Here is a 21,457-nt window from a genome sequence, read left to right as displayed (position 1 = left end):
TCAAGTTTATAATTAATGGTAGTCATCACACCCAGCATCAGTGATCTATGAGAGTCTTTCTTCTTAATTGCAGACCAGTTAGTTTGTTGTTGTAGGCACTGAAATCTTTAGATTTGATCTGTGCCTCATAAATGGCAACCCTTGGCAGCTCTTGTATTTAAATTAGATTTCACTGTGGGTATCACCCAGAGTAACAACACACAGGGGACAGTTTGTGCTTGACCCTACACTTACCCAGTCCTCAGCTTTTGAATATATAGATTGTAACAGGAAATACGAATACCTACAGAAACCACCAAGTCATCATTGTGAGTGTTGTATTTCACATAAGTATAGCGTGCTTTATAACGTGCCACATCACATACATATTTTAATAAAGATGTTACTGTAAGAGAAGCTCATTGATATTATAATGTTAACTAATACACTGATCTTCAGACTGCCCTTCAGTTTACCTTTTTACTCGCTTCCCCTCAGATTTAATAGGACTTATTCTCTACAATGAGATGATATTCAACCATAAATTTATGATATATTTTTAATTTTAAAACATGTCAATAGTGTTTTGTTCTATCCTTTTTTCCAAAAAAAAAAAAAAAACCAAAAAGCAAAAAAACCAACACCTAAACATTTCTCTCTAGGTTGCGCTAAATATTGTAGCCTTTACTTGTACAAAAACTCAAAAAAGTGGACATCAAGCTACAAACTGTCTGTAGTTTTCTTTCTTTGTCATCTGCTAAAGCTTAAAGAAGATACCTAAACTGTATATCCAATCTTGTGCATTTTGCTCTTGCAGATTCTGTGACATTTAAACTCAGGCTCTATTCCTGAAGCTAGTAGCATTCTGCATAAGTTATAAGCTAAATTCTCACTTTTTTTTAAAGAAAGGGTCTTACTATTACTCAGTCCTGGCTGGCCTCTAGATGACCAGGCTGACTTCCAATTTACAGAGGTCCATCTGCCCACTTCTGCTCCCAAGCGCTGGGATTAACGTGTGCTGCACCACTCCTGCTTCACGAGTATCTTGAGTTGGAGGCTGTGCTGCTTTTCTTTGACCTCAGTGTCAGAGTTTTAGAGTATCTTGTAAAAGCCTTTAGTGGTGAGCTGTTTTGTTTTAAAGAAGCCCTTCTGGGGAAAGATAGCAAGAGGAAATCCAGCTTCTACCACTGACTGAAAGAAAATCTCATATTGCCATGGTGATAGAGTAGGGAAATGCTTCCTACTGTACATTGCAGTAGAACTCTCTATTAAAAGGTGACTGGGGAAATATGTTAGAAATGGGGACTCAGGGGACTGAGGCAGGAGCCTTAGCTCACACAGCTTGTAGGGATTTTTCCTGACTGCCATTTTAAAGACAGGCATTTGGTTCATTGGTTCCTAAATCATTCACTAATGATTTAGTGAATCTGCCTAATACTTCCAGATTTATTATTGAAGGTGCACTCCACTAAATTGTTTTACTCTCAAGAAATCAATATCAAGGTGTTCAGGTCTTAAGCACAACTCATGTACAAATGTAATTATTAAATTTAAAACTGGCATAAACTTGTAATAGCCTATCTATCTATCTATCTATCTATCTATCTATCTATCTATCTATCTATCTATCTATCTCATAAAGTTTATTGCCTCAGAATATTAAAAATACTCATTGTCACAGGATACACTAAATTAGCATTTCCCTACTTTATGCTTTTTTTTTTAAATTCTAGAATTTTTTTTCTTTTTTTTTCTTTAATTTCATGTACATTGGTTTTTCCTGTATACATGTCTGTGTAAGGGTGTCATATCCCCTGGAACAGAGCTTACAGATGGTTGTGAACTGCCATGTGGGTGCTGGGAATTGAAGCCATGTTCTCTGAAAGAACAGCTAGGAATCTTAACTGCTGGGCCATCTTTCCAGCCCAAGAATTTTATCACTGGTTCGCTACAGGGATACAATAAGATGATCATAGGAACAAACCAAAGTGATTAATGTCAATTGACTCAAATGAAGTTAATCTTCTTAGTCAAATCACTATAACACAAAAAATGTAGTAATGAAAAGGAGAGGTAGGGTCAGGCCTGTGTTTCCTGTGTGTTAAGTACTATGGTCAGTGTAGTGTTATTTTGTCTAATCTTCACAGGGATGTTTTGACATAGGCAAGGTGAGAATACACAGAATTACTTCCCCATATAACACAGAAAAGACCCACGAGTCCTCACAGCCAAGGTAGACTCCTATGACTTATACATACACTATGCCATTAAAGGGTTCCAAATCCAACTTTACAAGCAATATGCTAAAAGTGATTTTTGCCTATTAAATAAGCATTTACCTAAGGCAAATTCTTATTACTTCTAAAAAGTCTGGGCAATTTCATCTTTCTGGCTTGATTATCATAACTGCCCTGCCCCAGACTGTCATCATCCTCAGTATTCTAACACATAACATGGTGGAGGAATCACATGTGGTGCACTCTGTTGCATTGTCAGGTCTGCTAGTTATCATTCACTGTATTTTCTTTGTTTGCATTTTTTTCTGGCCATTTTTGTCAGAGTCTAGTCAATATTTGGAAGGCCGAGAATGACAAAAGACAATAATTTACGACTATACAAATTTGAAGCAATTTTGTCATTACTCTATAAAGGATAATAATTCCATGAAAACTTGAGATTGAAATTCATTCTTTCTGTGAAATGTTCTGTTTTTCCCTATTTTACATTAACTTTTAAGATTGTGTCTAAATGGCACTTGCACACATATACATCACTGCTGTTTTTGTGCTTTTCCTATCTCCTCCTTCCCTTCCCATCTCAGACAGTTTTGTTTCTGTTAGAGTCTCTGGGTCAATTCTGTTAGAATGATGGTGGGGAACCTGAGCTTACTTCAGTTTGTCAAACTAATTTTCCGACATGTCCACATTGAGTCAGCATTTGAGCTTGGCATGCAAACTGTCTTACTTTGACAAATGAGGAAAGCAAGAGATGAGTAATTGCTATGCATCCCTCCTATCAAATTTCTCATGTTAGCCCCATCATTGGTCCTCTTCAGGACAAATTTAAATTGCTCTGTAGTAGTTCTATTTCCACACCACTACATACTCATACCAAGTCATCAGAATTCCAGTGCTCATTTGGCTAAAAAATCATGACAGTTGTGTCAGGTGTTTCTTTTTAACAGTTGGTCATTGCCTACATGTGGGCATACTTGTCCTGACCACTACTATTTTGATGTTTCCATCTAGAAGTGAATGACCCTGTACCTCCTTCACATAGCTCTCACTGGCATCTAGAAGTGAATGACACTGTGTCTCCTTCCCACCACTCTCATTGAAGATGAGGGAAGCAGCAGGGACCTAAACATCTTCCTTTCCTCACTTCCATTCATTCTTTCTCCCACTCAGAACTCGGTGTTTAATTTTAGTGCCATGCTTTAAAAAGTTAAGATATGAAGAAATAGATGAGTTGGATTGGTTTCAGTCTTTTGGTTTTGTTTCTGTGGTATTCAGTGTTGTCCTTTGTCTGACATTGCTGTCTGTATAACGACACATGCCCCTAGTCACTGAATTGAAGTTGATTGATTGAACAACACATTAGGCTTTATGAGCTGACTGTCATCCTAGCCGCAGTCAGCTGACACATTTCTGTCTGGAGCTGTGAGATATTTATGTAAAGAATCTGTATTCAATTAGAAACTACTCAGGACTCCTTAGTTAGGTTCTATGAGAATGCTTCACTGGACAACTGAAGATCCTTTGCTTATTAGGAATGGGAATATTTTTTTATTCCAGGGTTTCCATGATCAATTATGCTTTTAGTAAGCATTTCTGACTTTCTAAGTTTAAAAGTGACATTTTACAACCATATTATTAATGATATTTAATTTGAATATCTATTCCAACCAAATGAAATTACAAATATGTTTAATATTCAAATCTACCCCAAGCAAATCCCGTTAAACATTTTTATTATATAATGAGTGTAGACAGGAAATTATAATATTTAGGTTAAGTGAATAAATAGAGAGTAGGACTTGAATTATAAAATTCCAGCTTTATTAATTAGAAGAGTTCTATTTGTCTTATCAATAAATATTATTTTATCTTATTAGAATAATAGCTTTGTGAAGACTTTTCCCCATGTAAGGATTTGTTACATTCTTTATTTATTCGATGTTAGATATAACATTTTAATTGCCCCAACTTTGAGTAGGAGGCTAGAACAAGCAACATTGCTCCTCGCACTGACTCAGCAAGGCAAGCATGTCTTGTCTGCATTGATCTGCCCAAGCCCATGCACAGAACAGCCTCACCATGCAATGGCATCATGTAATTCAGGAATAGCAACTAAAGAAATCTTCTCATCAGCTTGTCTCATGGCTGATGGGACCATTTTTATACACACATGTCTTAAGAATCCGGTCAGTGGAGTGTGTCTTTTTCTAAATCATCAATAATTGATTATCAGAGAACATCAAATTGCAGGTCCCATTTGACATATGCCTTTATTTGGAGGTGAACAAAGAATTGTAGTTTATAAATTGTATCCTTATTAATTCAATTTTATATAAAAATCAGGAGTGTGCACAATATATTCAAAAGGTTAATCCTCACTGCACAGTTTGTGTGCGAGGTTTACCTTACTTATATCATAGCTACTGCTACATGTGCATCAAACACAGACTTACTAATATTAACTAACTGAAGGCAGGATTTTATAGCAAGACTTCATTGGATTTCCCAAAACTACTGTGCATCTTCAGTTGTGGGTTTGGCATGGGTCTTATGAATGGCAGAATGAAAAGTAGCTCATCTCTGCCTGTGAGGGCAAGAGTAGGGTCATTGGCAAGTCTTTTTCCCATGGATACTTTTCAATATTTTCTATTGTAAAGATGTTTATGTCTGTCTTCTCTTCCAGTTCTGCATAAGCAGCCCCGAGAAGTGTGTCTCTGTTTGCTAGAGCTTGGTCGGATTGCAGCCAGGTAGGTAAGACTTCTCATGACAGGACACTGACCCATCTCAGCCTCAGGCAACAAAAGCATGCTGGCTTCTCATTGTTGATATTCTAACAGATTCTAAGAAGCCATTTAACAAATGAAATTGCTTGAATCATGTTGAGAGCCATAGTTAAAAGTATGCCTCTACTACTGTCAACACTGCAGTCATGTGGTTAGGACAATCTTTGTCATTGATATCTTTAAATGAAATGCAATTTCTTTCATGCCTAAACGCTTCAGTAGGTATTGTGTGCCTGCTTGTCTGAATATGCACTATGTGCATTTAGGAGCCTGCAGAGTCCAGAAAAAGACATTGGAGTCCTTGGAACTGGAGTTGCAGGCAGTGTGATATGCCCAGTGTGGATCCTATTGAAAAGCAGGAAGTGACGATAGCCACTTAGACATCTCTGCAGGTCCCTGCTTGACACTTTATGGGACAGTTTGCTCAATGGGAAATCTGTTTCTTATTTCCTCCCCTTTCATCCTTTATTTCTGTTTAATAACTTCAGTCTCCCATTTACATATTTTCTCCATTCTTTTACCAATTTTCACCCCTCAAAAATTTTACTTTTGAATTGAATGAGGCTAATTTTTATATAATTTTCTATGTTTTTAACAAAGATACTAGATATTATTTTTATAATTTTTTTTAAAAATAAGAGTGTGCATGTATGTCTATGTGAAGAATGTCTGTGTATGTTTGTGCAGGTACCTACAGAGTGCCTGGACTTGAAGCTGTAGGCAGCTCTGTGCCTTCCTATGTGGGACTCTATCAAAGCAGTGCTTGCCCTTAGTCACTGAGCTGTTACCTCTCCAGGCCCCTTCATTCCTATGCAAGGATGTGTTTTGAAATTTTTTTCCTGTAGGAAAAACCCAAAACAAGCAATTGCAGTGATCCCAGCTAAGTAAGCTGAGGAAAAGACCCTGCTAGACAAACCAGTTTGTTCTGGTTTCATGCTTTTCTGCTTGTAACCTTGCAGACCACCTGACAAGGCTTTTGATAGTTCTGTGAACTCCAGAGAAGAAATGAAGATAAGAAGATTCGAAGACATCTTGGGAGAAAATAAATGTTGAATGGGTTTAGATGCTTTTCTGATAAAAACACTGTCATGTGGACAGGACAATTTTTGCCTAAGCCATCCTTGATACCATTTAATTAAATGACATTTCTTTTCATATCTTTTTGGAGCATGAAGGGGATATTCTATGCCTTTAAAGTCAATGCATTTACTTTACCTATTTTAATATCTGTATGCCCGATTGTCTGTATGTCCATGTAGGTGTCAATATCATATGTACCAGTAAAATGGGGTGAGAGATAAAACTGGGTGAACTTACATGGAGATTGAATAGAAAATTAGGAGAAAGAAAACTTTGTATATTGTGAGACTTGTGTGCTCCAGCAACAAACACTGCCAAAGAATATACACTTTTGATTAATAGTCAGAAGCAAGCCTAAATTCTTTAAATCACCATAACCAATACATTTTTAGTGAATATATAGGATATTTTGTTTTACCAAAATAATTACAGTGAAAAAGATTGCTTTAGTGTTTTTGATTAACGAGGATGTGGAGAAAGCGGAACACTCCTCCATTGTTGGTGGGATTGCAAACTGGTACAACCGCTCCGGAAATCAGTCTGAAAGTTCTTCAGAAAATTGGACATTACACTACCTGAGAACCCAGCTATACCTCTCTTGGGCATATATACCAAAAGATGCTCCAACATACAACAAAGACAAATGCTCCACTATGTTCATAGCAGTCTTATTCGTAATAGCCAGAAGCTGGAAAGAACCCAGATACCCTTCAACAGAGGAATGGATTAAAAAAATGTGGTACATCTACACAATGGAGTACTACTCAGTTATCAAAAACAATGACTTCATGAAATTCATAGGCAAATGGAATGAAGTAGAAAATATCATCCTGAGTGAGGTTACTCAATCACACTTGGTATGCACTCACTGATAAGTGGATATTAGCCAAAAAGCTCAAATTACCCAAGATGCAATCTATAGACCACAGGAAGTTCAAGAAGGATGACCAAAATGCAGATGCTCCCACTCCTTCTTAAAAGGGGAAAAAATATCCATAGGAGGGGGTATGGAAGCAAAGTTTAGCGACTCAAGGAAAGGCCATTCAGAGCCTGCCCCACATGTGGCCCATATATATACAGCCACCAAACTAGTATAAGATTGATGAAGCTAAAAAAATGCATGCTGAAAGGGACCGGATATAGATCTCTCCTGAGAGACACATCCAGAGCATGTCCAATACAGAGGTCAATGCTAGCAGCAAACCACCGAACTGAGAACAGGACCCTCTTGGAGGTGGGGGGAATTAGAGGAAGTATTGAAAGGGTTAAAGGAGCTTGCAACCCCATAAAAACAACAATGCCAACCAACCAGAGCTTCCAGGGACTAAACCACTACCGAAAGACTGTGCTTGGACTGACCCAGGGCTCCAACTGCATATGTAGCAGAGAATAGCCTTGTTGGGACACCAGTGGAAGGGAAAGCCCTTGGTCTTGTCAAGGTTGGACTCCCAGGGCAGGGGAATATGGGGGAGGACAATAAGGGGGATGTATAGGGGGAATGGGGGAAGGGGGAAGGGAGGGAATGGGGGCTTATGGACAGGAAACTGGTAAGGGGAATAACTTTTGAAATGTAAGTAAAGAAATATATAATAAAAAAATAAAAATTAATATTACTGTGTGTTACCCAACAAGGAATGACAAATGAAACATTTAAAGATATCTTTAGTTCCACAAGATTTCCAGATACCCGTTTAAAGGGTATGGGTGACAGTCTTGTCCTTCATCAGTTAGGGTCTACCTTTCAGGTACAACATGAGCCTGCATCCCTTGGCCAGTCAGAATGCCAAACCTCTTCAGTTCTTCCACAGAAGGACAAAAACATTGCTGCACTAGCATTGGAGCTTCTGCCCCAGTCACATTCAACAACCAGCACATAGAAGAAACACGCACTAAGGAAAGACATAATCAGCAGCTGCCTTGGAGATAATCTGCTTGAAAAAGACTAGAGAGTCTAGAAGTTCTATTAAGAAAGTAGTGTGTGATATAATTATATATATGATTTAAATATGAGAAAAACACCAGATTCTACTTTGTGTCTAAACAGTACAAATGGATTCATTAGATGGTCAGGTTTTGAGAACAGAGCATTGCCACAGGAAGACTGCCTTCTCAGAGAAGCTGGGGCAGTTGCAGTCCTCATCTGGCTGATAGTCATTTCTCTGCTTTCGACATTTTATTTTATAACTGCTTTTCATCACATTACTGCTGTAATTCAGAAAGATCATTTCTAGTTATGACCCCCACCAAAACTGAGGCTTGGCTACCTGCTTCCGATCTGACAATTACCTTTGACATAGGAATGTAAAACTAACGCAGATCTTAGTTAGTGAAGAAAATAGCATTGTATTTATCAATTTCAATATAAAACATCATATGGAGTTTCTTCCTCAGTATAATTAATTAGTCAGTCAATTAGTTTATTTTGAAACAGCCCTGAAGGCCAGGCTGGCCTCATACTCTTTGTAGAGTTGAGAATGATCCTGGTGTCCAACTTCAACTTTTCCAGTGTCAGGATCCTGGGCATGCACCCCTGTGAGCACAGGGTGCTGGGGACCTATCCCAGGGCTTTCACATGTAGGGTGAACACTCTACACTAACCTATATCTGAAGAGTAGCACAGGTATTTTAGGTGATGGTTATTGTGTATTGCTCTGCACACACCCACATTTTATGACCATATGAGTTAAGATAAAGGCTACATTTATTCCAGAAAATATACTATAGAAGTAAGTCCTTCATGGTGGAGTTGAGGTGATGATCACCCTGAAGTTGCAATATTGAGCTTTTGATTATATTTCTGTCTCCTTCAACTGAGGGAGTCATAGAAAGCACTGTATACTGTTCAGCACAGAAGAAAATGGGTACGTGCTTTCCTCGTGCTGTTACTTTCACTAGACAGTTGATAGGACGCCAGTCAGATAAACTGTTATTTTGGTAAAAATGCCCATTTGTTTCTTTCTGAACACATCCAAGCTAATTGTTTGGTTGTGCCGGAAGCTCCAGAGGTAGGATAGCATGACAGAAAGACAACCCACCCCGTTTAGTCTCATTTCACATATGCCTGAGGTTTAGATCTAGATTTAGACACTTTCTCCTCTGTCGTGTCTACTGCTGAAGACTACACAGATTCGTGCATTTGAATAATTTTGGCCCAAACCAGGAGTGGTTATCAGAGCACACCCAAAAAAACTACATTCATCTCCTCACATAAAGATGAGTTTGATCATACGGAGGTTCCTGAAATCTCTTGAGTTGTGTGATTTCTGCACTGATAAGGGATACCTTCTTATATTCCACTCTAAGTGGTACCTCCAGATTTCACATGTATGTTCTTAAGAGCACCACCATCACTTCAGAAATGATGCTTGGAGTCTCTACTGTGCTTTTCTGCCTAGGGACAGTCAGCAGAACTCTTTCAAGAACTGGGGCCAGTCTGGGCTCTGAGATGGTGACATGACTTCTGTTCTCATTGTAAAATTTCTTTGGATTTTAACTAAACAGAGCTGTCATTGTTGGACAGGTAAATCTTTCTACTAATGTATCAGAAAAATACCCAATTCTGACTTCAAAAAAAAGATGGCATTAACCAAAGCAACTCAACAAAATCAAAAGATTTTTTTTGACCAATACTTTAGTATTAATTTATGCAAAATGGCTCTCTCTTCCCTTCTACTTCCTTCTTAACGCCCCTTCCCATGTCCCTAAATAAGCTCTATTCTATACTAAAAACATATGTAAAACAAAGAACTAAATAACTCTGATTTCAACATCTTTTCTGACTGCAGGATTAAGGTTATCTTCATGATAAAAATGAAAACTTCTGAAATGGCTAATTTGGGTGTCAGCAGGACACCGTGTCATCTTATGACCTTGGCTTTTGGTGTTCTCTTGATCCAGAACAAATTTATGACTATTCCAAGGAAATATTTTAAGGACATTTTCTTTAATCTTCTATTTCAGTCATGGTCTAATGAAATGTTACTTAAAAGAAAAGTGATCATGTGTTAAGATCAGTAATTGATTCACTTGGAGGACCTGCAAGGACTACTGGGAGTTTATGCACCCTTTCCCATGACTGGGGCATTTTCCACATATAAATCTAAGTTTACATTGTCTTAAAATAGGAAAAATGGGGCAAAATTATCTGGCAAGAATCTATAAACCATCTGTTACATGCCTTACAAAGAGGGAGTTTCATTAGTCTGTAAAATTTGTCCCCCGACCCTACTACAATGGAACACAGATGTCTCTTGTTGGAAAGTACAGACTACTAAATACTTTGAATAGACTTTCTAGGTCAGGAATGAGTTTGGTGGTATATTTCTTCCAGTTAGCTTAATCCCGGCTAAATTTTGCCAGCAAAATGAGAGAGCCATTCTTATATTCTTCTTTTACAGTTGCCAAACCTATGAATATCTTACTTTTTAGTGAGGTGAAAGTAAGTGTCCAACCTCTGAGGATCAGGACTTAGTTTCAGTGAATTCAACATCCTGGATGACTCCAGTTGGACCCTTTATTGAGTTTAGAAAGGAAAACTCCCTTCTCCCCAAATTCTACCATCCTGTTCTAAAAAACATTAATGCATGAAAAGATAATAGAAAGAATGGGTGTGTAAAGAGGTTAGAAGTTACTGATACCAAACCGAGGTTGCCTTTTGAAGAACAAATGCATTTGACAACTAAGCTGGCTTATGGGTGCAGGTCTCTAGTGCTGAGGGTGGGTCATGATAGTCAGCTAATAGCCCCCAGATGGACAGGAAGCCAACAAGTCATACTCATTTGTATTCTGGTACTGCCCAGTTCTACCCTGAGCAGCTTGAAGAAGTCAAAGGCCAAATTAAGCACAGGATTCTGGGCTCAGTGCTGACTTTCTGTGTCAGTGGCACAGCCTGTGTGCAGCTCTCTCAGGTAAAGGAGAATCTCCAAGGAAACATTTTCCATGTGTGAGTCTGCTCCAGTTTCATCAAAGCTGGCCCGTTTGTTTTGTGTTGGACATGAGCTGAGCCTGTTGCTGCTCTAATAGCAGTCTTGCTACTGTTTTCTTTCTTTTAAGACAAAGTATATGCACCTTGTTTTTGGGAGGTGGCCTTCATCCACCTGTGGGTGAATATAAATATTTTCTAATCTATATTTTAAAATATGATGTTTTCCCTTACAATTGATGTAGAGTTTGTGTGATCACAGTGTCTCAGATTCCTCCAGACTCAACCAGGTTTATATTATTCTCTTGAGAACATTCAACACCATCAAGATTTATACCTTAATGGCGCTAAGAATCCACAGAAGTCTATAACAGCTTGGAGGGTTGCCTTCCAAAGTCTCTCTGGCCTGTTAGGAAATCTGAGGTTGTTGTGAATCATTCTAGCAATAGAATAGAATCTGTAGTACTCCATGTGTCTTGAATGATGCATTAATTGGTTTATAAATACAAAAGAACTATGAAATGTGGTAACCAAATCTTTATAGCAACTGTTATTTACTATGGAACAAAAGTTACTTAATAGATTAGAGACTGTTGTGGCATTGTAAACTGTGTACTTAATTCTTACATAAGCTTTGCAGCTCTCAAAAGGCATCTTGATGCACTGAACCCTTCCTTCTCTACTCTTCAGAGTCTGAAGAATAAAAAGAAATAAAAGAAAAAAGAATTGCAATGTTTCTGTTATGACTTAAAAGGCCCAAGTTAACAGTCATGATGAGTGTCTATGACTGAACTCTAGAATAAGGCTATCAGCAAGGAGGAAATGGCCTGGAGTCTATGGAGAGGGAGATTTCTCCCTAGATAAACTAGGGAACTAGTGAAACCTTGTCAACTTAGCCATGTCCTTTCATTGCAAGAAGTGTAGGTGATGAGCCAAGAGGACAAGAACTGAACCAACTGAGCCCCTCTGTCAGGATTAAACATCACCAGGAGAAAAACTGCCTCTGTAGAAACGTGCCCTGCACTTGTATGCAGTGACATCTATTAAAGTAGCAAACCACCAGTGGAGGACATAGGCAAGGTTTGACATTGGCTGCTGAATTGACAAAGTGTTCAACTGAAAATCATAAGCATGGTGTCTGCACTTAATTTCTGCTCATGGACTATTGTATACTATTTCATAGCTCCCAGTTTGTTTCTCTGTTTCATCTGGAAAGAGGGTAGCTCGAATTAGTCTAGTCTGATCAGAAAGTTGATGTGTTGCTTCTGCCTCCTGAGTGCTGTGAGCACAGGTGTGTACCACCACATTTGGTTCAGAACAACCTTTTAATAACCAAGTAGTGCGTTCTCTCCATTGTAACAATACCTGATCAGAAAGAATAGGCAAACTGACAACAGCAAGTCTTTATTGGGAGTCCTTCCTATCTCCATCTTCTGCAGACATTCATCTTTTGGTTAATGAAAATGTATGCCTAGATTATTTCCTAAATGCCTCATAGCTGTCAAATTTCAGAATTATCTTTGCTGTTCCCCACTAAGCAAAGCTGATACAGACCTATACAACTTAGTGCATCTTTCTTTAAATTTAATTAAGGAAAACCTGATGGGGAGATACAAGGATAACAGACAGACACTATCATGTGCTCTTTTACCCATTGCCCCGCCTTCTGCTTCTCTAAGTCTCTTAAACATGCAGTGTTTACAGATCTTTTATACACCAGTGTTCTGAATTATTCTTGTTTTCTTTCCCAGTAATAATGTTTGTGCATTCACTGCCCTATTCCTAAGGGCTTGTAATATTGTGCAACCATGTGCAATGCTGTTGCTGTGTAGGAAATGATCAGCTCACAGTGAATCTCTTGTCTGTTGAATAAGTTAGTTTGTTTTAATTTTAGGGTTCTATTGTTTTAATTTTGATTCTGGCCCTCTGTTTTAATCTCAGACATTACCAAGCTTATATTCCAAATTAGGCTTTCATTATAGCATTGCTATTGTCAATTCTGATAAAGGAAAAGTTTAAGATAAGTCCCCTGTGTGTGTCCAAGTCACTGAGACAGTAAGTAATATGTTAAACTGATTGCATGTGCACATACACATACACAGCAGCTATATGTGTTTTACCTTGCTCCAAGGACATTAATTCACAAAGTTCCATTTCAGTGTCAGGAAGTCTATGCCACTTTTAAAGGGCAGTAGTTCTCAGCACTCACAATCCAGAATGTTGTATAGCTGTTGCATTGTTATGCTGTGTGCACATGCATGTGTATGCATAACTATCTGATGATTTTGAAAGGTATGGTGTAGAGCCTCCTGGTCTGATAAAGCTGGAAAAAGAAATTGAACAAGAAGAGACACTTTCTGCCCCATCTCCTTCGCCTTCTCCTTCATCAAAGTCTTCAGGGAAGAAGAGTACTGGAAACCTACTGGATGATGCAGTGAGTGAAATTTACAAGTCTTCTAACTACAAAACCTACCTTGCCCTCTCATATCATTTTGACCTTTCTGCATTTCAGCTCCTCTGAATTCATTTTATCTCCACTGAGGAAATTTGTGCTCCTACAGCTCATCTTGAAACTCAAAACTGAACCAGTGATTTAAAATAAAGTGCCACTTAATTCACTTGAACAGTATCTGAAAATCTAAGAAATGAGTTAACTCCTTGAAAATGTTTTCTGAAAACACTTCAACCTCATTCTTATTAGTTCCTGACACCTTCTTACAAGGATAGGAATCTTGAGGATTGTTGAGGAAGGGGACAATGCATCTAGCAGAAAAAGTGACTGGACTTTATTGATTGCCTGGTATTGGCCAGAGTTGTCCTTTATTATTATTGTTTTTGAGAGCTCTTATATCTGAAAGGAAGATTGCTTATGGGGAGAGGGTGGAAATTGGAAGTTTCCTGATTCTAGGAGGAGAGGAGCTTAGATTCCAGCAGGTGTTTATCTAATGTTAGGGTCTGTCTACTCTGCAGTGCTCTACCACAGCCTTTGGTGATTAGAACACACTGCAGTGATGTCATCATTATAGGGAAAAGAAGTCTCTAGGGATATTAAACAATCCTTGCTTATGGTAGTAGTATGTTTGAAATTATTTCCATGTGCTGTCCTACTCATATGTTAAATGCATGAAGACATTAATGAACAAGAAAAAGCATGACTTGTCTTGGTGTGGCTTATTCAAAGTTTGCTTTTGTGGGTTATAATTGCCTGCAAGCTTATGGGACATGACAGAGCTAGAGGTATAAGACTGAAGTATTGTCTTGCCAGAGCAAGCAAAGTCTGTGGAAGGCTGGTAGCAACCTTGATGCTTTTAGTTGTTAGGATGCAAGGCTGCCAGGACTGCAGGACCCCTTTCTAAGGTCTGAGTTGAGAAAGAGTGGAAGAGTGGGCTGATGGGTGCTTTCATGTACAGTAAAACATGTACCCATTTTTTTTTTTGTTTTTCTCCACATGACAAATTTTTAAAAGTAGAAACTTAACTGCCTGGTCAGCTGTGAGTCCTCACGAAGGTAGTAGTATACTTGAGCTTGGCCTACCAAGGTATCCCATACAATACATTTTAATCCAGCTTGTTTTTGGTAGCCACTCAGACCACTTAGAATGTGCAAATAGTCAGGGAGCTTTTATACCATAGGAAGGTCTTCTTGGAATCCTTTTAGGACCAATCACATGCCTTGCTTCTCCTAAACCTTCATTTTTAAACTTTCTACAATAATTGGATGATATTGAATAATAACAAAGTCATGCTGTTTACATTATGAGAGAAATTTTTCCATGGTGTTTTATGCTTTTTCTTTATATTTAACATGAGTTTGGTCTTCTTTTTACAAATGTGTCTCTCTGGGTTGCCACAGCTCTGGTTTTTTTAAATTTATTTTAACTTAATATTTTTTTACTTATTCACTGCCCCCTCCAGGTCACCCCCCCCACAATCCTTCCCTCATCCTCAATCCCCTTCTTCTCTGAGTAGGTGGGGTCCCCCTGGATATCCCCTCCACCCTGGCACTTCAAGTTTCAGGGAGACTAGATGCTTCCTCTCCCATTGAGGCTAGAAAAAGCAGCCCAACTACAAGAACATATCCCACATGCAGGCAACAGATTTTGGGATAACCACCACTCCAGTTGTTCAGGATCCACATGAAGACCAAGTTGCAGATTTGCTTCATATGATTGGGGAGGCCTAGGTCCAGCTCATGCATGTTATTTGGTTGGTAGTTCAGACCCTGAGAGCCCCAAGGTCTAGGTTAGTTGATTCTGTTGGTCTTACTGTGCAATTCCTATCCTCTTTGGGGCCTGCAATCCTTCCTCCTATTCTTCCATAAGAGTCCCCAAGTTCTATTCACTGTTTGGCTGTGCATGTCTGTATCTGTTTGAGTCAGCTGGTGGGTGGAGCCTCTCAGAGGATAGCATGCTCCTGTCTGCAAGCATAACCGAGTATCATTAATTGTGTTAGGCATTGGTGCTTGCCCATGGAGTATCTCTCAAGTTGGGCCAGTTATTGGTTGGCCATCCCCTTAGTCTCTGCTCCATCCCCTATGTCTGCATTTCTTGTAAACAGGATAAATTTGGGGTTGAAAGTTTTGTAGGTAGGTTGGCACCTCTATTGCTTCACTGGGGTTTCTGTCTGCCTACAGGATGTGGACTCTTCATGTTCTGTATCCCCAGTGTAGTGAGTCACAGCTAAGGTCACCGTCATTGATCCTTGGGCTCCTCACTTATCCCAGATCTCTGTCTCCTCCTGGAGATGCCCCTACATCCTTGCCCCTATTAGTTGCCAGTGTCCATTCATTTTTAAGACCTTCTAACCATCTTTCCTGTCTGTACCCACACCTGATCATGACCCCCCCTTACTCTCACTGTAACCCTCCCTCTGTGTGCCCTCTCCCCATCTGCCTCTTATGACTGTTTTATTTCTCCTTCTAAGTGAGATTCAAGCTTCCTCATTGGGGCCTTCCTTATTGTTTATCTTCTTTGGGTTCATGAAGTATAGCAGGGTACCTGTTGTTTTATGGCTAATGACCTACTTATAAGTGAATACTTACCATGCATGTCCTTTTGGAATTGGGTTACCTCATTCAGGATGATATTCTCAAGGTCTATTCATTTCCATGTAAAATTCATGATGTCTTAGTTTTTAATAGGTGAGTGATATTCTATTGTGTATATGTACCACATTTTCTTTATCCATTCTTCAGTTGAGGGACATCAAGGTTGTTTCCAGTTTCTGGTTATTACAAATAAAGCTTCTATAAACATAGTTGAGTAAATATCTTTGGGGGATGATAGAGCTTCTTTTGGGTATATGCCCAGGAGTGATACAGCTGTGTCTTGAGGTAGAACTATTCCTAGTTTTCTGAGAAACAGCCAAATTGATTTCCAAAGTGGTTGTACAAGTTCGTACTCCCACCAGCAGTGACAAAGTATTCCTGTTCCTCCACATCCTCACCAGCATGTGCTGTCCCTTGAATTTTCATCTTAGCCATTCCAGTGGGTATAAGATGGAGCCTCAGATAGGTTCTGATTCGCATTTCCCTGATGACAGAGGACTCTGAACATTTCTTTAAGTTCTTCTCAGCCACTGGAGATTCCTCTGTTATGAATTCTCTGTTTATATCTGTACCAACTTCTTGAGTTCTTTGTCAGTTTTGTCTATTAGCCCTCTGTCAGATGTAGGGTTGGTAAAGATCTTTTCCCAATCTGTAGGCTACCAATGATTTGTCCTATTGACAGTGTCCTTTGCCTCATATAAGTTTTCCAACTTCGTGAGGTCCCATTTGTCGATTCTTGGTCTTAGAGCCTGAGCTGTTCATGGAGTATCTCTCAAGTTGGGCCAGTTATTGATTGGCCATCCCCACATCAGGAAATTGTGTCTTGTACCAATGCATTCAAGGGTATTTCTCACTTTCTCTTCTATGAGATTTAGTGCATCTGGTTTTATGTTGGGGTCCTTGATCTACTTGGACTTGAGTTTCATGCATTATGGTAAGGTTGAATCTATTTTCTTTCTGCTACATGTAGACATCCAGTTAGTTCAACATCATTTGTTGAAGATGTTTTCCTTTTTTCACAGTATGATTTTGGCTTTTTTATCAAAAAGGGCTACAACCATTCTTACTACTCCTCTCAGCTGTGACGTGTACTTACACTCTTTCCCCCTATACTATGGTGCCAGACCTGAGGAGTGTCTGGCCAGTGTTACCTTTGTTTCCTAATTACTCAGCCAGGAGAACCTCACAGCTCTCATTATTACCATAGCTTTGTTTCATTGCTAGAGTCTTGAAAATCTTCTGTGGAGGCAGTCATTCTGCCAGCATGCTTTACGACAGTGCTAGCTGAAGTCAGAATCAATAGGATCCTCTGGGGTCCACCTTAGTCCCTGCTCCACTGATTGCTCACAGGTCTCCTTGTTCTAACTGTGTGTTGTATAGTTCTTCCATCCTTTGAACCACCTCTTTCATGGTGAGGTTACTCTTGTTAGTTCCTCAACCTACTTCTTGACACTTTGCTCTTAAATGCATATTTAAATATATTTTAATTTTTCCATATTTACATTGTGTTATTTTCCATAAAAATGTGTGCATGTGTCCCTGTGGAGGTGCTTGTGCTTCTGTGTACACATTTGTGTCCATGCACACAGAGGCTTACACTGGTATTTCTCTGTTTATCTCTTTACCTTATGGTAGTGGTGGTGTTTTATAGAGTCATTCACTAAACCTGGAGCCCATGTTTTAGGCCAACTAACTGGCCAAAGAGCTGCAGGGATCCTCCTGTCTGCATCCCCCAGTGCATTGGTTTACAGACATGTGATTTCTTTTTTCATTTTTTTTTTATTTTTTGAGGATCCAAATGTTTTACAAATATTTTACCCACTGAGCTGATTCCTCAGCCCACACATGAAATTTTTTCTTGGTATTTTTCACCCTAGATAAATGTTACATCTAACTTATTGCTGTCTAAAGTATTTATACGTATAGAATGAAGTAGTTGTGAGTGAGGCCTAAATGTTCATTCCTCCCAAGGTGCAGTCTGATTTTCACAGTCAGAATGGCGCTTTATTAGTCTACATCTACCCAGCTCCCTGTTAGAGATGCTCAGTGTGAAAAGTCTCTTCTTTGTCCTCTGAATTCAATCATTTCTTCTGAATCTTATACCATTTGTCTCTGCTGTCCTGTTAGAAATGCAAGAAATGCTACCATTTGTGCCCATTTACCAGAACCAGGGAAAAGGAACAAGAATGCTCCCAAATCTTCAGGAGCCTGTCTCACGGCTAGCTATTCTTCATCTTTGGGAAGAGAAAAAATACAAAGAGAACCCCCAAGGTGTAGAATAAAGCTGAGAGGGATTAGAGCCTGTTTTACTAATATTCCAACTCAGAAAAAGACAATAACAACAACTACTACCACACAGTCATATAGGGACCCAAGACAGCAGGACCCTCAAGCTGCTGTGTCTCTAAGGTCTATTCTTCCAGCTCAAAGCTATGTGGGCACTTATGAGAATATAACTCTTAGTGTAATGGAGGAATGTGCATTAGTGGACACATTTAATGTGCAAAGTAGACACATCTGCCTCTTACCAGTGAGAACCCTCGTATCCTGTAAAATCTTTAGATTTTAAGCATTTCTCAAAGAATGCTTAAAGAAACACTACCACCACAATGCCTGTGGGGAGAGATTCGGTTAGAGTGAGAAATACAAAGTATTACTTTCCATGCCTGGCATTCAGAAAGCTTGCCAACATCATGCAGGCTGTGCTGAGCTCCCTCAAAAGATCTAATTGACCTGGAATTTCTCAAATATACTGGAACATAGACCTTTCCTATAGTCTCCTTCATTCTTCAGTCTTGTAAACCACATTGTATTTTTTGCATTAATGTTTTTTTTCACTGGAGTATATTATCTCAGGGACAGTGGGACAGAAAGAAAAGTAATCTGAGCCTCATTAATAGTTTAAATCAGACCCCTTATATCTAAGGTAAAAAGGAAATAGCTAGCATTGCAACCACTTTGTCACATACCAGGTACACATAGCCATTTGGAATTGAACTTAATGTAACCGAATAAATTTGCTAAAAAAAAAAAAAAAAGAATTTAAGAAAAAAACGGGTGATTCCCTAAGTTTCTGTGTGTGGTTAGCACACAGTCATTTGCTTCTCCAAAAAGGAAGAAAGAGGAGTGTATGGAAGAGTAAAAGGAGGAGGCAAAGGAAGCAGAAGCAGAGAGGACTGAGAAAGCAAGGGAAGCCATGCCAAGATGATCATATTCCAGTGGGCGACTTCAGAAAGAGCCAGGACCGGAGCCGCCTTTGTTTGCTCACATTTTCTTGTCTGATTCTTAGGGGAACCGCAGGGAAATAGGTGACCTTTTATGTGGACAATAAAGCCCCCTTCCTTAATCAAGATCTCTCAGAGGAAACACAGTGGTGCCCATTCAGATCGCTTTCTTCCCTATGTCCTGGTGGAGCGATTCTGCACTGATAGGCGTCCAGGTCGGCCTGAGTGCTCCTCTTTTCATCCCGTTGTGTTGAGCTTACTCTCAGGGTGTTAAATGCAGCTCTAAGAAATGGCTCTCACTGTCTCCCTTCTCTTCACCAACTTCCTCAGTCTGGGGATGAGAGATAATATAATTCTGAGTAACCAGGCCCCTCTTGAAATCTCATTTCAGCCCTAAACCGGCTCAGTTCCTAGCTGAGAACAGAGCACCTGGCAGACAGGATTACCTCATGGTAATGTAAGAAGCAGGACTGCCATCATTCACAGTTAACTATGTGTTTCCAGTGCTCCTAGTCTGGCCTATTCTCTTCTATTTTTGCTTCTGTTCTTGACACAAGTAAAAAAAAAAAAAAATAAAAAATAACAACAACACAGCAACAACAGCAATAACAACAAAACAACAACAACACAACAACAGCAACAACAACAGCAATAACAACACAACAACAACAGCAATAACAACACAACAACAACACAACAACAGCAACAACAGCAATAACAACACAACAACAACACAACAACAACAGCAATAACAACAACAACAACAACTGCCAAGTCTATGTCTGTAGTGAGGAAGAAAGGAAGAAAGAGCAGGCCACTTGAGAAAATGCTTCTCATGCTTATTTGATGCAAACAGGTTCTGCTTTTTTCCTGAGGAGTTGTTTCCCACAAAGTCCCAGGGTTGTCCTTTCTCAGTAGAGAATTTGCTCAGTAAGTTATGGTGCCTTGGACTCGAGCTATTCTTATGATTTACAGTATTCATGTCTATTCATGAGAACTCCAAAAGAACATTAATCAGAGTCATGTTTTAGATTTTCATTTTACATGTCAGCTAATATGTATGATACTTAAGATGAGCTGAAATGTGGATGAGTCTGAGTAATATGCATTGGTGAAATTTCAGGGGAAAACCTTAGAGTTTTAAACAAGAAAAAAATTTTCCAAGAAAAATTAATTCGTTCTTCATTTATTTCAAAATTAAAGAGGTTGGTATAATGGGATTGTATTGAAGAAACATTCTGTCATGTGCATTTGCCCTAGATTTCAGTGGGCTTAGTCTATGCATGCTTTCTTTTAGCTCTTAGTATCTTTGCTATATAGACCCCACACATACTGTGTCTCTGGATCTTCAACTCACATCTGTTACCATGCCAACTGATCTCATCCTCCCTCTTCATCAGTGTCAGAGACTCAGAAGATGTTTCCAGACCCTCATCTTCACATTTCAGCCAAAGTTCCTACACTCACATCTTTTCTGATATAGAACAAATCTAAATGATTAACACTTCGGCCATGATTGAGCTCTTGGAGAATAACCACATGTGACTACCTGGGGACAATGATTGTGCTCCTCTATTTCAGGTAAAAAGAATCTCTGAAGATCCTCCCTGCAAATGCCCAACCAAGTTCTGCGTGGAGCGACTCTCTCAAGGTCGATACCGAGTGGGAGAGAAGATCCTCTTCATCAGGGTAAAGTCCTTTTTCCCCTTCTCGTCTTCATGAGCATTTTTCTGAAGCTGAATCAGAGAAAAGGTCAGGGGACATGTGGCACATGACTATTCAGGAACGCCCTCTGGTGTCACTAAACCTGTGCAGAGCAATAGATGTGATAATGCCTTACTGAAGACTGGATGAACAAAGCATATCCTTATACACACAGGAGTATCAGCTCCCATGGGAGAGGGTTGCCATTTATGTTTCCTGTATTCATTTCATTTCGGTAGAGTGGAATGAAACGTGCCCTTCCAGGACCTTCATATATCATAGCGAGGAAATCAGTCATCATCCTATTGCTTCTTGGCAGCTTTTCAGATTAGCTCAGCATGGGTTTTCCATAGGTCTGGATTAGGGACCAATGTGATAAGATTGAAAACTCTCTAGGGAACTAGAGATAGAGGACAGTTAGGAGGAGGCTTGCTTTGAATTTTGGGGGTCCTAGATTTGATCCCCAACACCAGGCCCCCACAA

At 39.3% G+C, this 21,457-nt stretch overlaps 1 protein-coding gene across 5 annotated transcripts in view; it reads left to right on the top strand.

The window, feature by feature from the left end:
* The window catches only part of Gas2 (growth arrest specific 2), a 112,324-nt gene that overhangs the window by 46,953 nt on the left and 43,914 nt on the right, over window positions 1-21,457 (top strand). For all 5 annotated transcript variants that reach the window (XM_032893531.1, XM_032893530.1, XM_032893534.1 and 2 more), the window contains 3 exons: window positions 4,900-4,963; window positions 13,293-13,434; window positions 20,852-20,959. In XM_032893531.1, the coding sequence (XP_032749422.1) occupies window positions 4,900-4,963; window positions 13,293-13,434; window positions 20,852-20,959 (314 nt within the window). The remainder of the gene's footprint in view (window positions 1-4,899; window positions 4,964-13,292; window positions 13,435-20,851; window positions 20,960-21,457) is intronic.

The sequence above is a fragment of the Rattus rattus genome, chromosome 2 (genome assembly GCF_011064425.1).
Source record: "Rattus rattus isolate New Zealand chromosome 2, Rrattus_CSIRO_v1, whole genome shotgun sequence".
Taxonomy (NCBI): Eukaryota; Metazoa; Chordata; class Mammalia; order Rodentia; family Muridae; genus Rattus; species Rattus rattus.
The sequence above is the reverse complement of the archived record's forward strand: the minus strand, read 5'-3'. Positions and strand labels throughout refer to the sequence as shown.